At 37.5% G+C, this 18,306-nt stretch overlaps 2 protein-coding genes and 1 pseudogene across 3 annotated transcripts; 2 read left to right on the top strand and 1 right to left on the bottom strand.

Annotated features, from left to right (window-relative positions):
* Positions 1 to 211: 211 nt before the first annotated feature.
* LOC143863737 (protein BUD31 homolog 2-like) lies at positions 212 to 8,153 on the top strand (annotated as a pseudogene). The gene is made up of 4 exons (XR_013240956.1): positions 212 to 483; positions 5,984 to 6,163; positions 6,281 to 6,492; positions 7,069 to 8,153. The product of XR_013240956.1 is annotated as a protein BUD31 homolog 2-like (transcript).
* On the bottom strand, positions 1,739 to 2,266 carry LOC143863347 (uncharacterized). The gene has a single exon (XM_077374030.1). The coding sequence runs from the start codon at positions 2,264 to 2,266 to the stop codon at positions 1,739 to 1,741; it is 528 nt and encodes a 175-aa protein (XP_077230145.1).
* A 1,811-nt stretch (positions 8,154 to 9,964) lies between the features above and the next one.
* LOC143863604 (tyrosine-protein phosphatase RLPH2-like) lies at positions 9,965 to 16,367 on the top strand. The gene is made up of 4 exons (XM_077374320.1): positions 9,965 to 10,669; positions 13,656 to 13,723; positions 13,891 to 14,070; positions 16,054 to 16,367. The coding sequence occupies exons 1-4, from the start codon at positions 10,120 to 10,122 to the stop codon at positions 16,234 to 16,236; spliced, it is 981 nt and encodes a 326-aa protein (XP_077230435.1). The 5' UTR covers positions 9,965 to 10,119; the 3' UTR covers positions 16,237 to 16,367.
* Positions 16,368 to 18,306: the final 1,939 nt, after the last annotated feature.

Below are 18,306 nucleotides of genomic sequence, written 5' to 3'. Positions count from 1 at the left end.
TTTTGGATTTTTAGAATCGATTTTTGAGTCCAAAACTGATTGTTGGTCTCAAAATTGCATTTAATTGAGTTCAATTATCAGTTTGGTACTCAAAATCTATTCTTAAAATCTAAGGCCCTGTTTGTTTTAGATTCTGAGTGCTGATTGTCAGTTCAAAGCTGATTATAACATAAATTTGAGTCAAATAGGCACTTTTGGGCTCAATCGGTTCTCAAAATCCAAAACAACAGTGCCTGAAGGAACAGGCTTTTGGATTTTGGTATTCAATTATGAGTCCAAAACTAATTACATTTAATATTGAGTCTAATAATCAGTTTAAGACTCGAATCAATTTTCAAGATCTAAAACAAACAGGGCCTCAACAAAATGAAAATCCCTCTCTACTTTCTTCTTCTACGCTCTAGGGTTTCCAACGGGAAACGAAAATCCCTGCCTGATAATTCCATTTCTTTCAGTCTGGAGACTCTAAATAACTGCAGACAGGCAAGCTCTCTGTTCTTCAAAAACCCTAACTAGATTCTTTTTTTCTTTTCTTTGTGCATCATCTTAATTTTCCAGTTGATTCTCTGTATTCTAGCGACATCCTTTGATTCATGTAAAGATCTTCATTTAAACCCTAGTTTGTATCATTTTTCTGATCAAGAATTTCTTTCCCTTGATTCTAGTAGTTCTATGACTGAATCTGTGGACCTTCAAACCCCACATCATGTTACGATATGTCAATTTCAGATTTCTAATCACATGCACATATAATATGACTATTTGATTCGCTCTATTGAAACCCATTATATCCTAATCACCATTAAATCTTCAAGCAGGTTAGAGAAATATTTCATCTTTTTTGTATTATGAGGCGATTTCTTGTTTGACATTTGGACTTCCTTTTTTTTTTTTTTTTTTTTGGGTTTTTAGTCGGTGGTAGTGAAATATTTTAGATTTATAATGAGAACCGGGCCAGCTCTTCTTCTCATGTTGGTGGAATAGCCCCAAGGTGGTAGTTTGTGAAGATCTTTACTTTTTGTACGAGAAGGGTGTGGAGATTGTTATTAAGAATCCACTCCATATAGTAGAAGGCTAGAAGCAGTTCAAAAGCTTCGAGATAGAGTAGCTGATTGGACTAAAGTGAGCTTCGAGATAGAGTAGCTGATTTGACTAATGACTTTGTTGTAAACTTGTAATTGAGTATCTATACCTAAGGGTGTGTTTGGTTGCACGGGGTGTCTCGGAGAGTAGTGGAATAAGAAGTCAAAATGGAGGATACAAGCATTTGATTTGTCTTGAATTACCTCGGAGAATAGTGCAAGTAGTGTTTGGTTGCGCGGCATATATTCAGAGAGAGAGAGACTTCAATCAAAATTCCTTGCTTTTGGAAGAATTTGGTCATAAGGAGGGGATAAGGAATCCACCTCACCGGACAAGCAATTATTACATGAGAGGCATCCAAGAGAGTCAAAGGGGAGTCCAATGCTATTTTGGAAACCAAACGTGTAATGGCATGCCAAATCCAAGCCGAATTCCTACGGCTGCCGAGTTTTTGTGCAACCAAACACACCCTAAGTCTTTTTATTGAGGAATGACCTTGTGCATAAACTATACACCAGAACCCTGTATAAACTAGACCACATATGTTTTTCTTTTTATAAATGTGACAATTTATTGCTAAAGGATCAAGCGATACAAAGGGGACAAGCAGTCCCCTGGAGGCAGGAATCCAGCCACAAGAAACAGAAAAGAAAGTTTACAGAGTCAAATTCCCGACTACAAATATACTTAGCCCATCTTGATCCACTCGTTCCTTCGCCAGAGAGTCTGCCCAGTCGTTCGCAGATCGCCTTCTGTGTCTTAATAACGGACGAGGCGAGGAGTTAAGATCCCTAATTTCATCAATTTTGGAAGCCATCCTCCACAGCCCACCAGTTTGGTTTGAAGCCCATGCGATAGTGTTGGAGGAGTCACCTTCAACAATAAGGGGGCCCAAATTGTGGTTCGCATACCATTGCAATGCGAATAAAAGGACCGAGACCTCGGCCTCGTTGGCGTCACAAATCTCAGCAGGTTTGGAGAAGTGCATTATAAGATTGCCCAAGTGGTCGCGTAAAACCCCACCAATCCCCGCCCGTCCTGGGTTCCCACTGGAGCTCCCGTCGAAATTAAGTTTAATCCAACATTTGGGAGGTGGGCACCATCTGGGAAGGAGTTTTGTACGCTGCTTCTTTTCCGTCACCACGGGGAGCCAATTTCGGAGGATAGTACCAGTGGGGTACATGATCCCTCGTTTTGCCTTGGCCCATTGACCACATATGTTGTCCAATCAGTGCATATATGTATCAATTTGTATCGCCCAACCTGCGGGCCATCTCTTTGGTGGGGAATTATCAAATAGTACACTAGTGGAAGGGATAGAAAGATTAATTCTAAGAAACAAAATGGATACCCCACCTCCTAATACGCTAAAGCTTAACTTTGATGGTTCTTCTTTAGTGAATGCTGGTCCGGTGGGAGTGGGGTGTTTCTTAACTTTATTTGGGGGTATTTTGATGGAGTTCTCTGGCTCGAGAGGTGTGACTGACTCTAATGAAGTGGAGGTCAGGGCTATTTTTACCAGTCTTCTTATTTTCATCGACACGTTTGTTAGCAATGTTTGGATGGAGGGTCACTCCTCAAATGTTTTCACATGCATAGTTTTAAAACTCCCCCATGCCATCGTGGACTCCCCCGAGTCAACTCCTTTTTCCCTTGGCTGCGTTCCACGTTTTGCCACCGCGTTCCGTGTTTTGCCCTACAGAGTCAATAAAAAAATTCCTTACTCTCCTAAGATATGATCACGTCAACCTAGTACTCAGCCGTGTTAACCACATTCTTGGTCGCGTCCGTGTCGAGTTGACAAGGATTTTTCTTGGCCGCATTTTGACCCTCATTCACATTTTTAAACACTGATCACATGCGCAAAGAAGAGCACTCGAGGACCTTGGAAATTGAGTGATTGACACATATAATCAATAAGATTAGTGGTATTTGTGATGTGAAGGATTTTTCCATTAGATTAGAAGCATTTTTTTTTTTTTGAAATACCATTAAAAAAGGGAAGGAGTTTTCCTCCTCGCTTATTCCAAGGTTTGCAAATGAGGTAAGGGACTCGTACCAAGTGGGGTCTATAGGGATCAGGGTTTTAGGTTTCGATTTTGGTTTGCACTCCGATCATGTTGAAAATAGAAACATGTAAGTTTCAAATAGAAATTTTGGTGAAAAACGTATAAAATTATGAAAACGTATTGATATATATGCAAATAATGAACAATTAAGATGAAACTTTAGGGAGTTCTAGAATACACACAAATATCACGCAAGCAAAGAAAACCATGCATAATGGTTTAATAATATCGAACACTTGTAGTGTCACATGTCTTATGATTCACTACATACGACATTTCATATGTATTTCATATAAATATTTATCCATAATGCATACACCACATTTCTCATACAATTAAAATAAATATAATTATGTAACGTATACTGGTACTATTCTACTAATACACTTGCAGTTTTGGTTTTGCTATGCGTTTCAGTTTTGGTATGTGTTTCACCGGGGATGAAAATGAGAACATTTCGGTTGTTTTGTGTCAATTTCATTATAAATTTAAAACGATGATAGGGATGTATAGCTAATCAGGCATTCTTGACACCCAATTTAATTTCTCTTTTAGAGTTTTTGTTTTTTTTTGAAATTGTGAAATCAATATTAATAAGGGGGCAAACCCAAGACCGAGGAGTTCTAGGGGCAAGATAAAAGACAAGAGAGAGAGAGAATACAACAAGAGAAGGCTAAAAAAGATACAGATCACAGAGGAAGGATATCAAATATCTCCAAGGACGTCCGATTCACCCCATCCTTGGCTAATCCACCGGCATCGCTGTCTGCTGAGCGCTGGACATGCTGAAACCGGACAGGGTGTCCTTCCATACAGTCACGGATCTCATCAATCAAATCCACGAATCTCCATGGATTACAAAATGACATCATCGGGCGGAGGTTGCACAAAAAGAATTATAGTAAGACGACATTGGGCAGAGGTTGCTCAGTGTGAATTTATTAAGAAAAGAAAATGAATTACAAAATGACATCATCGGGCAGAGGTTGCCCAATGACCATCACAGGTCTTTTTACACCACTCTTTGTAATTAAATTTTTTTATTCAAGAATTCTTGCAGATGGCTTATGGAGATTGTTTTACGGCTCTAGTCCTTATCTGCTTGTCAATTCCAGGTTTTGCTCCAAAGTTCCCAGAACACAGTCTCTGAACCCTAGGTTTGCACCAATTTCAAAGCTTATTAACTATTTTAACACCATGTTGGCACAAAGGGCATTGCACAATCATTAATGTATATAAAAAGCATAATAGACAGTCTAGCAGCCCATGGGTAAGGCTGATATCACCTTATCTTGGTTTTATATACTTGATTTTCGGAACCTTTTTACACCATACCGACCTCTATTTGGAGAACTATCATTCCAACTTTAGAAGCAACTATAAATTGCTCAAATTATGCAAATGCCAGCCAATTTGTTTATATAGCTAGCATCTAAGAATTCTTCATTTAGTATTTTTTTTTTCTTTTATGATAAGTGTTCGGATTAGGAGTGGGTGATGGGGACCATCCTTCACGAGAATTGAAAAAAGGGGCTGAATATGATGCTGGGGTTTCATCATAAGTTCTTAATTGTTTTTCTTGTGTTCGTAAGGGCAGTAATTTTAATGTAATGGGTTAGTAGTTTGTTTTAGTTTGGGTTTTACTATTCATGTGACACTATTCAGACATTTATTGACAGTATTGTTATTAGTTTTATTTTCATGAGGTTCAGCTGAGAAACTTTTAGAGATTAATGTTTTGTTTGTTTAAGTCATCCCATGTACTAGAGTTTTAGTAGGAGAAGTTTCTAGAACTCATGGAAGAAGTCTTTAGGGTCTGTTTGGTTGTTTGGGGGTGGCTCAAAGAGTAGTAGAATAAGAAGTCAAAGGGGAGGAGACAAGCATTTGGTTTGTGTAGAAGAATGGTGGAATAGTGGTAAGTAGTGTTTGGTTGCACTATATTTTTCTCGAAGAGTAGTGGAAAAAGTAGGGGTGTCATTACCAGAGAGGGCCTTCTCCACCGTTCTTCTACCAAAAAATTAACTTTTGGTAGAGTTTGGTTGGAAGATGAGGAGAGGGGACATTAGTGCCACATGGGCGCCAAGTGTGCAAAAAAGCAATAATGATGTCTAGAACATGTCAGGGAGTCAAATGGAACTTCACTATAATATTGGCAACCAAACATGGAATCTGTATTCATTGGCATTTGAAATTCCAATGAATGCCGAGTGTTTATTAAAGATGACTTTTTGAATGAAAAAGATTTCTTTGCTCTCATTGCAAAACATTGGATGTGATGTCCATTGGTATAGCGTAATGCCTTGAAAACCCAACGATGTTATGGCCTAGGAAGACCATCGGTGTCATTTCCTAGGTGATCTATCTATCTTACTCTATCTATTTATTATTCTTCTTTTAGTTTAATCTTTTCTTCCTTAATTGTGCTTCCATCACAAATCTCTTTTTCTCTTCAGAGTTATTTTTATTCATTTAAACTTTCCATAGCTTCATTTTTCTTAATCTCGATTTTGTCTTGGGTTTGCTGTTTACTCTATACACTAACACTTATGTGGGTGTGTAAAAAAATATTTTAAATGCTTGCAAACTGGTTTTATTCAGAAGGCCATGTTCTATTGTAACTTGATAGTATCTTTTTTGTTTGTTTGTTTGTTTTTTTTTTCTTCCCGGAATGGCATTGTAAGTTGATAGTCTGTAGATGATTCTCATATTTAAGGTTTACATTGTCCATTTTCTTGACCTTGATTAAGCAAAATCCCTGGCCATTTTCCGTCTTAGTTATTGGTTAATATTTCTTTTATTACAAGGGTGTCTAAGACAATAATATTTTACAGGACGTATCTGTTAGTTTGATGATCCATAAGTACGAGCCTATTCTCTCGTGGAAAATACAAATTCAAAGTTGTCCGCAGTTTCAAGAATGCCAAAGATCAAGACCAACCGTGTCAAATATCCAAATGGATGGGAGCTAATTGAGCCTACTCTCCGTGAGCTAGAGGCAAAGATGAGCGAGGGTTGTTGTATTATTTGACGCATTATTTAAAAGTTTTATTTATTTCACTTCTTTTTAGTTAGACTGCATCTACTAACTACTGCCTGCATACCAACGCAAATTCTGTATTCATGAACAGCTGAAAATGATCCACATGATGGTAAGAGAAAATGTGAAGCACTGTGGCCCATCTTCTGAATTGCTCATCAGAAGAGTCGCTACATATTTGATCTTTACTACCGAAGAAAAGAAATATCTGAAGTGCTATATGAATTTTGCTTGGATCAAGGCTATGCTGATCTCAATATAGTTGCCAAATGGAAAAAAGGTTAGATGTAAATCTGATTATGTGTCTCTATATTGCTTACCATTCTTCCAATTTGTTTTTTTTTTTCCCATTTCTATCTAATATCTGCCCTTCTCAAATCTGCTTAGGTATCTCATGGTCAATGCATGCTTTGCTACTTTAACATGGCTTTGGCTCCAAGTGATCTTATTTTGTGGTGTTATGCATTGTGTTAGCTGATACAGGTTTCTTTCAGGGTGTTATGTTAGATAATGATCAAACCGATAATTTCTGATAACCCCATAATCCACTTTAGCTCAAAATCTCTCCCTGATAATTACTGGTAATCCCATAGTCCACTTTAACCCAAAATCTCTTCCTGAAAGCCCTCTCTTTTTTCCCTCTTTGATCTTATTCAGTTTCTTTCTCAGTTGTTGAAGCCAAACAGGTTAAAGGATTTGTCATCGTCGATGATTTGTCATTGCTTTCCTGTCCCACGTATTTCTTTATTTTTTATTTAATTTTAATTAACTTTTCTCCCTTAAAAAGCTGAATGCATTGGGGGTTTTTTCTTATGTTCCAATTCAAATTAAAACTTTATGCTTATTTTCTAATCATCTTGGCATGTGCTTGATTTGCAGTCTGGTTACGAATGGTTTTGGTGTCTAAGATGCATGCAACCACGGGATCACAACTTCGCCATGACATGTGTCTGCCGAGTCCCTAAACACCTGGGAGAAGAGAAGGTTATAGAATGCGTCCATTGTGGTTGCAGGGGCTGTGCCAGTGGAGATTGATCTTCGTTGCCAAAGGTGTTCTCGTCGATTCCTCTCTCTCTCTCTCTCTCTCTCTCTCTCTCTCTCTGTAAAGTATCTGTTTGAGATTGAGATACTCAGATACTTATGGAAGCCGCGGACTGTTGGGGCTTCATGTAACCCTGTAATTGATTGGCTCTTTGAACCCTTAATCTGTATCAAGTGAAAATACGAAATCCAATTTGAGTCAATAGTGTTGGAATGCAGCTCAGGTATACTCCTCTAAACTGCTAATCTTATTTTTGAAATTTCTGATAAGAATCCGAGCTTTGGATAGAACAACTTGAAAGTGAATTAAGGGCCCGTTTGGGTACCTCATATTTTCTATTTGGATTTGGAATTGAATTTTGAATACAAATTGAATAGATCCGCCAGCTCATGTTGAGGGAGACAGAGAGGGAAAGGGGGTACTTCCTAGTGGAGTGGAGAGGTTGAGGATCAAAGAGGGTGAATGAAACTGCCAGATCTGTGGATTTCCAATTACTTATTTCCGCAACATATTTGGAAATCTGATTTTTTTCACTGTCAGTTGCTGATTTGGAAATCCAAGGATTTGATCCGTATCCAAATCACAATGCAAAAAGGGCTACAAATGTGAAAAATCCAAATCAAAATCTTCTCGGCATCCAAACCGGGCCTAAGGGATGCTGGAAAGAGCTGATGCGGAGGGTGGTTCCAACAGCAGGTGATGTGGTACTGCTGCTTTGCTTCAAAGCTGTACTCTTGGGCTCTTTAAGCTTGGAAGCACGTTAGACCATTGGATATCTCGTCCATGAAGAGAGAGCATTTGCAGGCCCAACCAGCATCTCTCCCGCACCAGAAATAACTGTTGAAGTATTAATGATTACATAAAAGTCTATGATTATGGTTAGTTTGGATGGATATTTTCATAAATTGTTAAGTCCATCTACATAAAATTTGAATAGGATTTGTTCCAATTATCTTTTGTCCTGTGTAAAAAAAAAAGTAGGAAATTTTAAAAATAGTTTTCCTTTCCAACAAGTAAAATTAACTAATTCAAACATACTTCAATCGTTTCATATTGTACCAGAAGCACTTGGATCTCCTCGAATGAACAACCTTATGTTTGACCCTTCTATTATAACAATAGAAAAAGAAATTGTCCCAAACCAACTCTTATTAGGTAAAAACTTCTGTGTCAATAGAAAACACTGAAAGAAGAAGAAGAATGATACTTTAAAATATTCACAAGATTCCTAACTCATTTTATCAATGAAGAATGTTTTAAAGGGCCATGATATCAGCACAACCATGTTTTAATAATCGCACCAAGTCTTTTCTTTCTTACTTGGCTTGTGAGAGTTTTTTGGGAACTGTAATAACCTAACCTCTGACAATCCTTTTAATAATAAAAGACAAGAAGAGTTAGTGCAATTATTAAAACATGGTTGGGTTGATATCATTTCCTTACTTTAAATTCAACAATAATTTCAAAAGTATAGTCGGGGCTCTTATATTTTATATTGTCGGTGGCTTTGTTTTTTATATAGAATATTAGAGCATATTAAGTATTAGAAAATAAGTCTATCACCTGATTTTTCTTGCAATCTCACCGCCCCTTAAATTTTGTTTCTTTTATATCATCTATGTACTTAGAGAGAGAGAGAGAGATGCGCGGTCTTCCATAGTCTTACACTTTCATCAGAGAGAGAGAGAGAGAGAGAGAGAGAGAGAGAGAGAGATGAACGGTCTTACACTTTCATGGTCTTACACTTTCAACTGAGAGCGATGAGTTGATGGTCTTAAACTCTTTTGGTTAGAAACATTCTATATATACACACCCTCCAATCTTGTCAGAATGCTAGGGGTATGTCTTGCGATTAGGATTTGTGAATTTCGACAAATCTTTTCTTTTTTATTTCTTTTTTTTCTTCACTCTCCTAATTTGTATCTACATATAGTATTGTAAAGTATATGTACTTTGAACAACATTTTCTATGAAAATACTCTCTTATATCTTATATCACTAGATTTTTATATTTTTATTTATTAAGTATTAGAAATAAGAGATTATAAATTACCAATGTATGAATAATGTCGATTCCTGATCTAGCAATAGGATATAAGAGATTATAAACTTATGGAGCATTAATTATGAGAGCCCCAACTGTAATTACTATGTCTTTTGATGGTTTGAATTATATGCTGGGTAGTCACAATCATGGTTTTAAATTTCGACTGAAATCCAAAATTTCGGATTTCGGTGGAGACTGACACCGAAACTACCAAAAACCGAAACGGTCAGTTATTTCGGCCGAAATTTTGGTTTTTCCGAAATTTGACCCAAAAATCTGTTTTCTTTTTAATTAATTTAATATTTCACCGAAATTTCGACCGAAATTACCGAAATTTCAACCGAAATGACCGAAATTTAATATTGAATAAAATATTGGTTTCGATTTTTGTACTAGATTTCGACCGAAATTTTGAAATTTCGGTTGAAAATTTAAAATTTCAAGGTCCGAAACCGGTATCGAAACCGAAATTTTAAACCTTGGTCACAATACATTGGAGGGAACTGTCCCAAAGTCAAAGAATAGGGCGAATATACCATTTCCCCTGTTCTATTGTCTAAGTAATTAGATCGAAATTTTAGGCCACAAACTACGCAACAAAAGTCCACCATGGCTGCTCAACCTATCAATATCATGCTTTGATCAAGCCACATGCCACATGTTACAAAACCAATACCAATCCAATGTCTACCCTTACAACTCCTCTTCACAACCTCTCTCCTTTACCCAACCCAACACTGTGTCTTACACCAAACACAGTGTCATTCCCAATCAAAATCCACATCCCTCTGCAAAAACAAAGAAAAACCCAGATAGATACTCCCTCTATAAATAAAGAGATATGGGAGAAAGAGGGGAAGAATATTCAAAATCCCCAAACACCAACAACAAAGACAGAGTTGTCATCTGTATAGGTGACATCCATGGCTACTTCACCAAGCTCCAAAAACTCTGGTCCAATCTCCAAACCCTAATTGACCCACCTTCCTTTCAATCAGCCCTCATAATCTTCTTAGGAGATTATTGCGATCGCGGGCCCAATACCCGCCGCGTGATTGATTTCCTCATCTCTCTCCCATCTTTATACCCTAATCAGACCCATGTCTTCCTCTGTGGAAATCATGACTTTGCATTTGCGGCTTTCGTCGGAGCCCTCCCGCGGGCGCCGGATGGATCGCCGTTCTCGGAGACGTGGAAGGAGTACGAGGCGAATGAGGAGAGAGAAGGGTGGTTTAAGGGGTTAGGGTTTGAGAGGATGCATGTTCAAGGGAGGAGATGGGGTGGTGAGATTAAGATCAAGTTCAATGTAAAGAAGGGGACGCCGTACAAGGGTTCCATTTATGATGCCGGATCTACGTTCGAGTCGTATGGTGTTCCACATGGATCAGCTGGTGGGAATTTCTCCTCCCATTTTGTTTTTTTTTCCTAATACTGTTGTTATTGCCTGATATGTGCATATTATTATTATGTTTATGGGTAGTTGTACTTGTAAATGTGGGTATGTGTTCTTAGGATTGTGGGGGAAGTGGGTAGATGGGCTTGTGATGTGACACTACCTTTTGCTTGTATTTAAGTAGTAGTATTTTTCAATGAAAAAGGGGAGGAGATTTAGGGGCCGTTTGGATAGGTGGATTTTAGAATCTTGGATTTCCTCAGAGTTGGGAGACGAGAGAATAAGGAGACCAATTGGGAGACGAGAGAATAAGGAGACCAATCGTTTCGCTTCTCTTTGGAGTCTTGGATTTTAATTAAGAATCCAGGTTTTAGAAATTTCTCCCCCATCCTGAGATTTCTAAAACCTGGAAACATGGGATGATCTCCTGCTCTCTTGCCGATGGAAAGAAGGGCGAGAAATCAGGAAACGATGGCTGGTCTCCTTATTCTCTAGTCTCCCAAATACGATTTTGAGGAAATCCAAGATTGTAAAATCTGCGTATCCAAATGGCACCTTAAGGTATCCACTTATGAAAGTTATAATTGTAATTTTACGCGCCATCATAAAATGGATATTGACCAATGAGGGTGCCCTTTTACCTGGTTTTTGCAAGGGCGCCTGTCTGTCTAGCATTCCTCTTAGAATTTACTTAGGAAAATGAAATAGAAAGAAGGGAAGAAGAAGGGTCAATGAGGACCTGAATTGGGTGACGTCAACACATGCCATTCCTTTCATCAACAACCACATGGTCAAAGCTGAGTGGAATCCCTCCATGCCCTGCCTTTTTTACTGAATCATTTTTGGGTATTTTAATGAATTTTCTAAGTTTGTTCGTAGGATATGCTTTAGTCCTTTTGGAGGTTTACTATCTGGGATGAAAATCCCGCTTTTGTGCCTTGAGTGTACTTTGGAAAGTGTCTAGGCTTGGTAAGAGATTTTGAGGGAATTTTATGGATTGCAGATTTCTTTCTTTTTAGATAATAAGTTGGGGTAGATTTTCTATATAAATAACGGCTATGGGAAGCTCTAGTGGACTTTTTTGGCATCTTATTGTCCGTAGCAAATTGATGTTTTCAACACCTAGCATATCAACTTCTTTTTTTAGTTTTTCTTCTCAAGATTTTTAATTTATATGTTTTTTAAGAAATCAAAACCCAAAGGCCTAGTTGGTTTAAAGGCACAATTCGAAGTAAAAGAAAAAAAGAAAAGAAAAAAGAGGAATTATACAAGAGAATTAGAGAAGAACAACAATATAGAAACTATCACCGAACTATACGCTCTCAAGGTAGCGCGTGGTCTTATAACAGAATCTCCTCTCTGCCAACTTTCGATTGTGCTTAAGCATCTACCTCCGAGTTGGCCGATCGCCAAGCATGGCTAATCTCTGAATCAAGTCCCTCCAAAGAATCCTAAATCTCATCTATGGCATCCGCAAAGCGCCATGGGAATGGTGCCCCATCTCTCACTCATCTGACCACATTGAGGGAATCTCCCTCGATGATCATATGCTGCAATTGGTCCCGCAGAATTGAATCCCCCTAAGAAGCATCGTGACCTCTGCCTCGATATCATCCTTTTCACCTATTAGGCTCAAAAAGCTCACATCACACCCTGTCGGCACAAAACATTTCTATGCAGTCTCGCAATACCTCTATCTAGATAGCATCTGTTTCACACGGGCTAAAAAAAGCACATCAAAGTTCAGCTTCAACCTCCCGGGAGGTGGAAGGGTTCATTTGGGTTTAGGGCCCTCCAAGTGAATACTACTCAACCTAATCACCTCCCAATTCCTATGGAAGGAATTCATCGAGACTAAATAGAGAGAGGACTGATGCTCACTGAACAACTACCGAGAAGATTTGTCTCTGTAAACTTCTCACACCTTTGGATGTACATTTGAGCACTCTTTTATTCCTTTCATTCTAAAAGAGCCGCATAGTGGCAATTGTAAATAGGCTCCATAAAGTCCTGCCTATAGGCGAAACTCCGCGACTCAATATGATCAGCGATGTGCCCAGGGAGAACCCAAGAAACTCCAAAGAGACAGAAGACAAAGTGCCACAAATCACGAGTAAACCAGCAATGAATAAGAAGGATCAATGGACTTGGTGCCGGCAAGACAATGGGCACAATTGTTAACAATAATCATCAGTCTATTGCGAAAATGATACTACAACGAGGATCTTATTAAAACATATGTTCTTCTTAGTGTGGAAGGCTTGGAGATATCTATGAAACTTGTTTCCTACATGATCTAAGACTTATTTTCCGGATTTTTATGATCTGTATTTTAGAGGCAGTTCTTTCACCGCTTAAGGTGTTTTGAATGTACCTTTGGGAAATATCATTATTTCGCTGCTTGCAATGTTTTGAACCTCGTCTCTAGACTCCCCGCTTATGGGGTTGTCATCTCTTGCAATCTTTGCCTTTTGGGCAATAGTTCTGTGTCTTCTTAAAATTTCGAAGATAAATGATTTATTGTGCAACTTTGGAGGGAACTCTTCAGACCTATGACAAGGTTGATAAATTGGGTGCTGAAGTTGCTATAGAATCTTGAAAAAACCTAAACTATCACTTTCTGATATTTATGGACTTTTAGGGACAGATTTTGATCTGAAGTAAATTAACATTCATAAATTTCCAACAAATTGATTTGAGGGCTTAATCACGGGTTTTGTGTCCGTTGCAACTTTCTTGTCAGCAAAACACATTTACGTGGAAAAATCATGGTTTAGACAAACATGAAAGAATTCTTTGTTACTGTGGTCTTTGGGACCTCAGACGTGTTTGATTCTCATTTCTCTCCTTTATGTTAATATGGTGAAAATTGAAATATGTCGATGAATAAACTGAACAACATTAGGGCATTCTTGAAGTGATATCTAATGGAAATTTCCTTAATGCCAACTAACCCTACATTCGGTTCTATCATTTCACTGCAGATTTGGCTAAAGCAGTCCCCGAGGAACACAAGAAGTTCCTTGCGGATTTGGTTTGGGTCCACGAAGAGGTATAGTGTTGGAATCACGACTGCTGAAATACTGGTTATTTGATTGATTTCTAGAAAGAAGCTATTGTTTTTTGGCAATCAGAGCTGGAACCCAGAGTGTTGAGCTATGAACATTTTTATGATGTTTTTTACTTTTTAGAATAACCTTTTTGTAATGTTAACCACAGGAGAACGTTTGCATTGATACTTCAAAAGGAAGGTGCGTCTGTAAGTTGATAGCTGTTCATGCTGGACTGGACAAATCAAAAGGTGTTGAGGAGCAGCTAAAACTTTTGAAAGCCAGGGACACCAGCCTGCCGAAGGTGGAAGCTCTCAGTGGGAGGAAAAATGTTTGGGAAATCCCAAAGGTAATTTCCTTTTCGTTTATATCTATTAATCATAGAAATCTCTATGAATCAGCGACATCTCGATATTCTTCTTGTTATGAAAACGTCCCAATTTATAAATATGTTTCGAAAGTAAAGACACGACTGAAATGTCAAAAGAGAAATTCAACAGCACCCAAAAGGAACCATGCACACATTACTCATCTATAGGGCACAGACAGGTCTCCAACACAATGACACAACATGTCTACACAGTTGCATTATAATATCAAAGTATTATTACAGAGGTTTTAGTCATCTATAAAATGTAGGAATATTTATTTATATATGCCAAAAACTAAAAATAAATTTATGTTTGCTCCGTACAATCATGCTGATGTGTATCTACATGCTTGTTTGACACGATTACCCACCATTACCTTGTTGAAAGGTTCTCGAAGCTAAGTGACTTGTGCAAAATGTGAATACCAAGGCAGTGGATTGTCTGGGATGGAGGTAATTAAAGAGGTTAAAAGAATTTCGGCTGGTGTGGCAGAGAGAGCTTCCCTCATCATTGGATTGGACTTTGGGTTGGATTTCCTATTTCTGATTCCAAAATACTGTTGCTTTTCAATTATCTAGAGGTTACAATGAGGTTACGTGGGTTTGAAGGAGTGCATTTAAAATCCTAGTAGTTACTGATCAGCTATCTCCGCTCCCTCCCCTGTCCATCCACCCCCATTTTTATTTTCTCCCTTCATTTCTATGATCATTGGACACTGGCGTTAATGATATACTTGTTGCTGAAAAATGCTAGTAAGGGACCTCCATACTGTAGACTTGGTCAGCCTTATGATGTGCTGTAAAGCAATTGATTTGATTCCCCACACTATCCAGTAGCAGTCAAGGTACCTTCATACTATAGTCAGTCATTCAACATGCCTTGACGGAAACGAATTCTATTCCTCTTGCTCCACCTAATCAAGTGGCTCTCATTCCTGTCAATTCTCTCATTTTCATGGAAGAAACACCATTTATATGTTATTAGATGTTTCATTATAAGTGGTTATCTTTTTTTTTTCAGTAGTTAAATTGGTTGATTTACATGCTTAAACTTTGAAGCAATGTTTGCATATGTGGATTTTTTTGGTTTGTATCGTAAAAACTTTCACCTGACCCTGCCCGTTTAAACTTTTAAGCAATGTTTGCGTTTGTGGATTTTTTTCTTTTTGTATTGTAAAAACATTCATCTGAACTTGCCCCTGTCAATTGCTTTATTCTATTCTTTCACGCTCTCTTTCATTCTTAAATTTTCTTTCATTTTCTTGGAAAAAAGGCCTATTCTAGTTCCTTTTTTTTCCTGAAAGTTTTTGAAAACCCACCTGGATCTCTCCTCGGAATTCTTTTATTTCCATTCATTCAGCAAATTCATATTCTTTCATCATTTTCCTCATAATTGAAAACCCACCTAGCTAGGAATTCTTGTTTCCTTCCACACACACAGCACCACCACCCACACCACCACTGAAAAAAAAAAAAAAAAAACCAACAACCCAACTTATGCAATTTCATATGTAGGTGGTATTCATTTTCTGTAAATACTCTTCTATGCTTTTGGAGAATATATCCTCCTGCAGAATTTTCCATCAGACTCTTTCCTCACTCCTGAACAAAATTAGATTGTCCAATTATAGGCTTATTCAAATGGATACGACTTTTTGTAGGACAACGAGTAACAAGAGGTGAAATCACATGTTATTGTTATGTCGGAAGAGAGTAACAAGCTGCAAACACATACACTAAAACTGCAGGAAAGTTTAGTTTCAATTGTGCAAGCTGGGAATGATTGACTTACAAACTTGCTCTAGCCAATTTCAGTAGTCTGATGTTTTTCTTAATTCGCATTCCATTTATCTTTTGACCAATTAATTACAGTCCATGGCTTCTTATCACTTTTAATTTCAGAGAACTTTAATTTTTGTATGGGTTGTAACATTTTTCGTAAATTTGATTCCTGTTCTCAAGGAACTATCTGAGGAGCCGACGATAGTGGTGAGTGGTCACCATGGAGAACTCTGTATTGAAGGTCTGAGGCTGATCATCGATAACGGTGGTGGACTGGAACACCGTCCAATAGCCGCTGTTGTGCTTCCTTCCATTAAAATCATACTAGATACCGATACATATGTTATCACCGGTCAGAACTGATTTTATCTTCTGCAGTCATAATCAATTTTGCACAACTTTCAACAGTAGTACATAACAAATCCATGTAATACTTTGAATAATTGGGATACTTTTGAAGCTTCAATTAAAATTTCTTGCAATGTGTTTGTCTATTTTCATTGGATTATTGAAATGTGTCTTTTATGAATCTTACTCATTGTTAATAATTTTAATACCTATATTGCGCATATTCTCAGTACCTATCTGTGGTCAAGAGTTTTATCACGATATATTGATTATTATTCATGGCTATTTTATTGAGAAATATCGATATTATCAGATAGTTTTTTTTCTGCCAAAAGAACTTTCCTTTACCAGCATCAGATAACTGAAAGTCTCTTCACATTAAATACCCACTCCGTTTGTTTGTATCAGTTGTTGGTGTAGGCAAACACTTTTCCCTAGTGGCCAATCATCTTTTAAGGCTATAACAATTCACATGATGCACATGGGATTAAACAAGGAGAAATGATCAAAGGTCGCAATACAAGGGTCACCATGGGAAACCTCCCAAAGCCATAGTTACAAGAAACTTCCTCGTAAGATGGGAAATTCGCTTCGGAAGCTAAGTTCTCTCTTCCTAAATTTAGGGGAAGCATGCTTTCCACACGTTTTCCTCATAATTAAGAATATGCTTACTAAGGTGATTTTTTCTTCCTAATAGAATATTTTCTCCGGGTTTTTTTTACAACGTCGAAGGAGTGTATTTAAAAGAAAAGAGTGCATTTAAAATTTAACAACTCATCTTAAGTTTCAAATGAAACTTATGTAGATCTTTTTTCAAAAGACTAAACATTTAAGTCTTCATGAATAAAACATATGAAACTATAAATCCCTAAAACTTATAAATGTAAGTCTTCTTTTTTACTAGTAATTCTTACCTACAATAACCCTTCCTATCTAACCTTCTATGACCTACTCGTTCTATATACTTGTTCGGTTCCAACGAGGCTTATTACGCGCTTCATATTTTCTCATACTTTCTTTAGAGGTTTTCGCTTCCCGTATTCTCTTCTCTAAACCCCTCACTTTCCACTTTCACTTTCCGCATCGCTCCTCACTTTGGCAGTCATGCCCAAAATAACCCAAATCCATCACCCAAAATTCAGGAAATCTTATATGATCTGAGGCTTCACTACTTCCCCATAGACATGCTTAATCAAGCTGAAATCAAAAAAATCTCATCATAGATATTTTAACTGTAGCATTCTATCATTCGGACCATTCCCAACAAGCTTGATCTCACAGATTGAAATGTTCAACAATTAACATGAAGTCACTCCAATTACAATCTCAAGATAGAAGAAATTAGATTGGAAGGACTGATATCAGAGAAGGTAAGATCCTTGCTTGCTTGCTCTCTAGGAAAAGTAGATGTCTTTCCCAATATGGTGTCTGCACATAGGTGTCCATATTGCCTTCTTTAAAAAATACAATCGAGCCTACCTTGTATTGGATATCCAAACCATTCATGGGTTCTAACGTAAATAGATAGTGCTCTGAAAATCATCTTCATAAGATGATCCTCACCCTCCAATCACTAGAGGGACTACATATCAAGGAAACCTCTCGAATCATTCTATGGAGATGATTATCATGATTTATTTACATTAGGGCCCAACAAATGAATGGTTTGGACGTTCGAAAACATGAGCTACCATGAGAGTAAACATGTACTACACTGATCCTGCAGGATAATACAAATTTTCTCTTTGAGCTACACATGTTCACTTATCAAGGTAGCATATTTTCTAGTAAGGCGATTATCATTTTTTAGTATTGGTTTATTTTTTTTATTTTTCAGTATTATTTTCCATCATTTTCCTCTTCTTTACTCCTTCAGTCCTTACCGCCAAAATTTTGGAGTTTTTTTTTTTTTCCAAAGAAAAGGGAGAAGAAAATAGAAAAAGAATAGAGATGAAACCTGAAAATCAAAGAATTGAATAAATGACAAAAAAAAAAAAAAATCAGGTAAGAAGAAAAAAACAAATGAAAATGAAAAAAACTAAAATGTAATCCTAGAATTGGGGTAAGAGGAAACAAACAAAACAA

This window comes from Tasmannia lanceolata, unplaced genomic scaffold (assembly GCF_043159265.1).
Source record: "Tasmannia lanceolata isolate RefF3 unplaced genomic scaffold, GAP_Taslan_0.1 ptg000044l, whole genome shotgun sequence".
In the NCBI taxonomy this organism is placed as follows: domain Eukaryota; kingdom Viridiplantae; phylum Streptophyta; class Magnoliopsida; order Canellales; family Winteraceae; genus Tasmannia; species Tasmannia lanceolata.
This window is presented reverse-complemented; position numbering and strand designations above follow the sequence as displayed.

Coding starts and splice junctions, on each gene's coding strand:
- LOC143863604 (XM_077374320.1), top strand. CDS start 10,120: ATGGGAGAAAGAGGGGAAGAATATTCAAAATCCCCAAACACCAACAAC. Junction 13,724..13,890: donor TGGTTTGGGTCCACGAAGAG/GTATAGTGTTGG, acceptor TGTTAACCACAG/GAGAACGTTTGCATTGATAC. Junction 14,071..16,053: donor ATGTTTGGGAAATCCCAAAG/GTAATTTCCTTT, acceptor CCTGTTCTCAAG/GAACTATCTGAGGAGCCGAC.
- LOC143863347 (XM_077374030.1), bottom strand. CDS start 2,266: ATGTACCCCACTGGTACTATCCTCCGAAATTGGCTCCCCGTGGTGACG.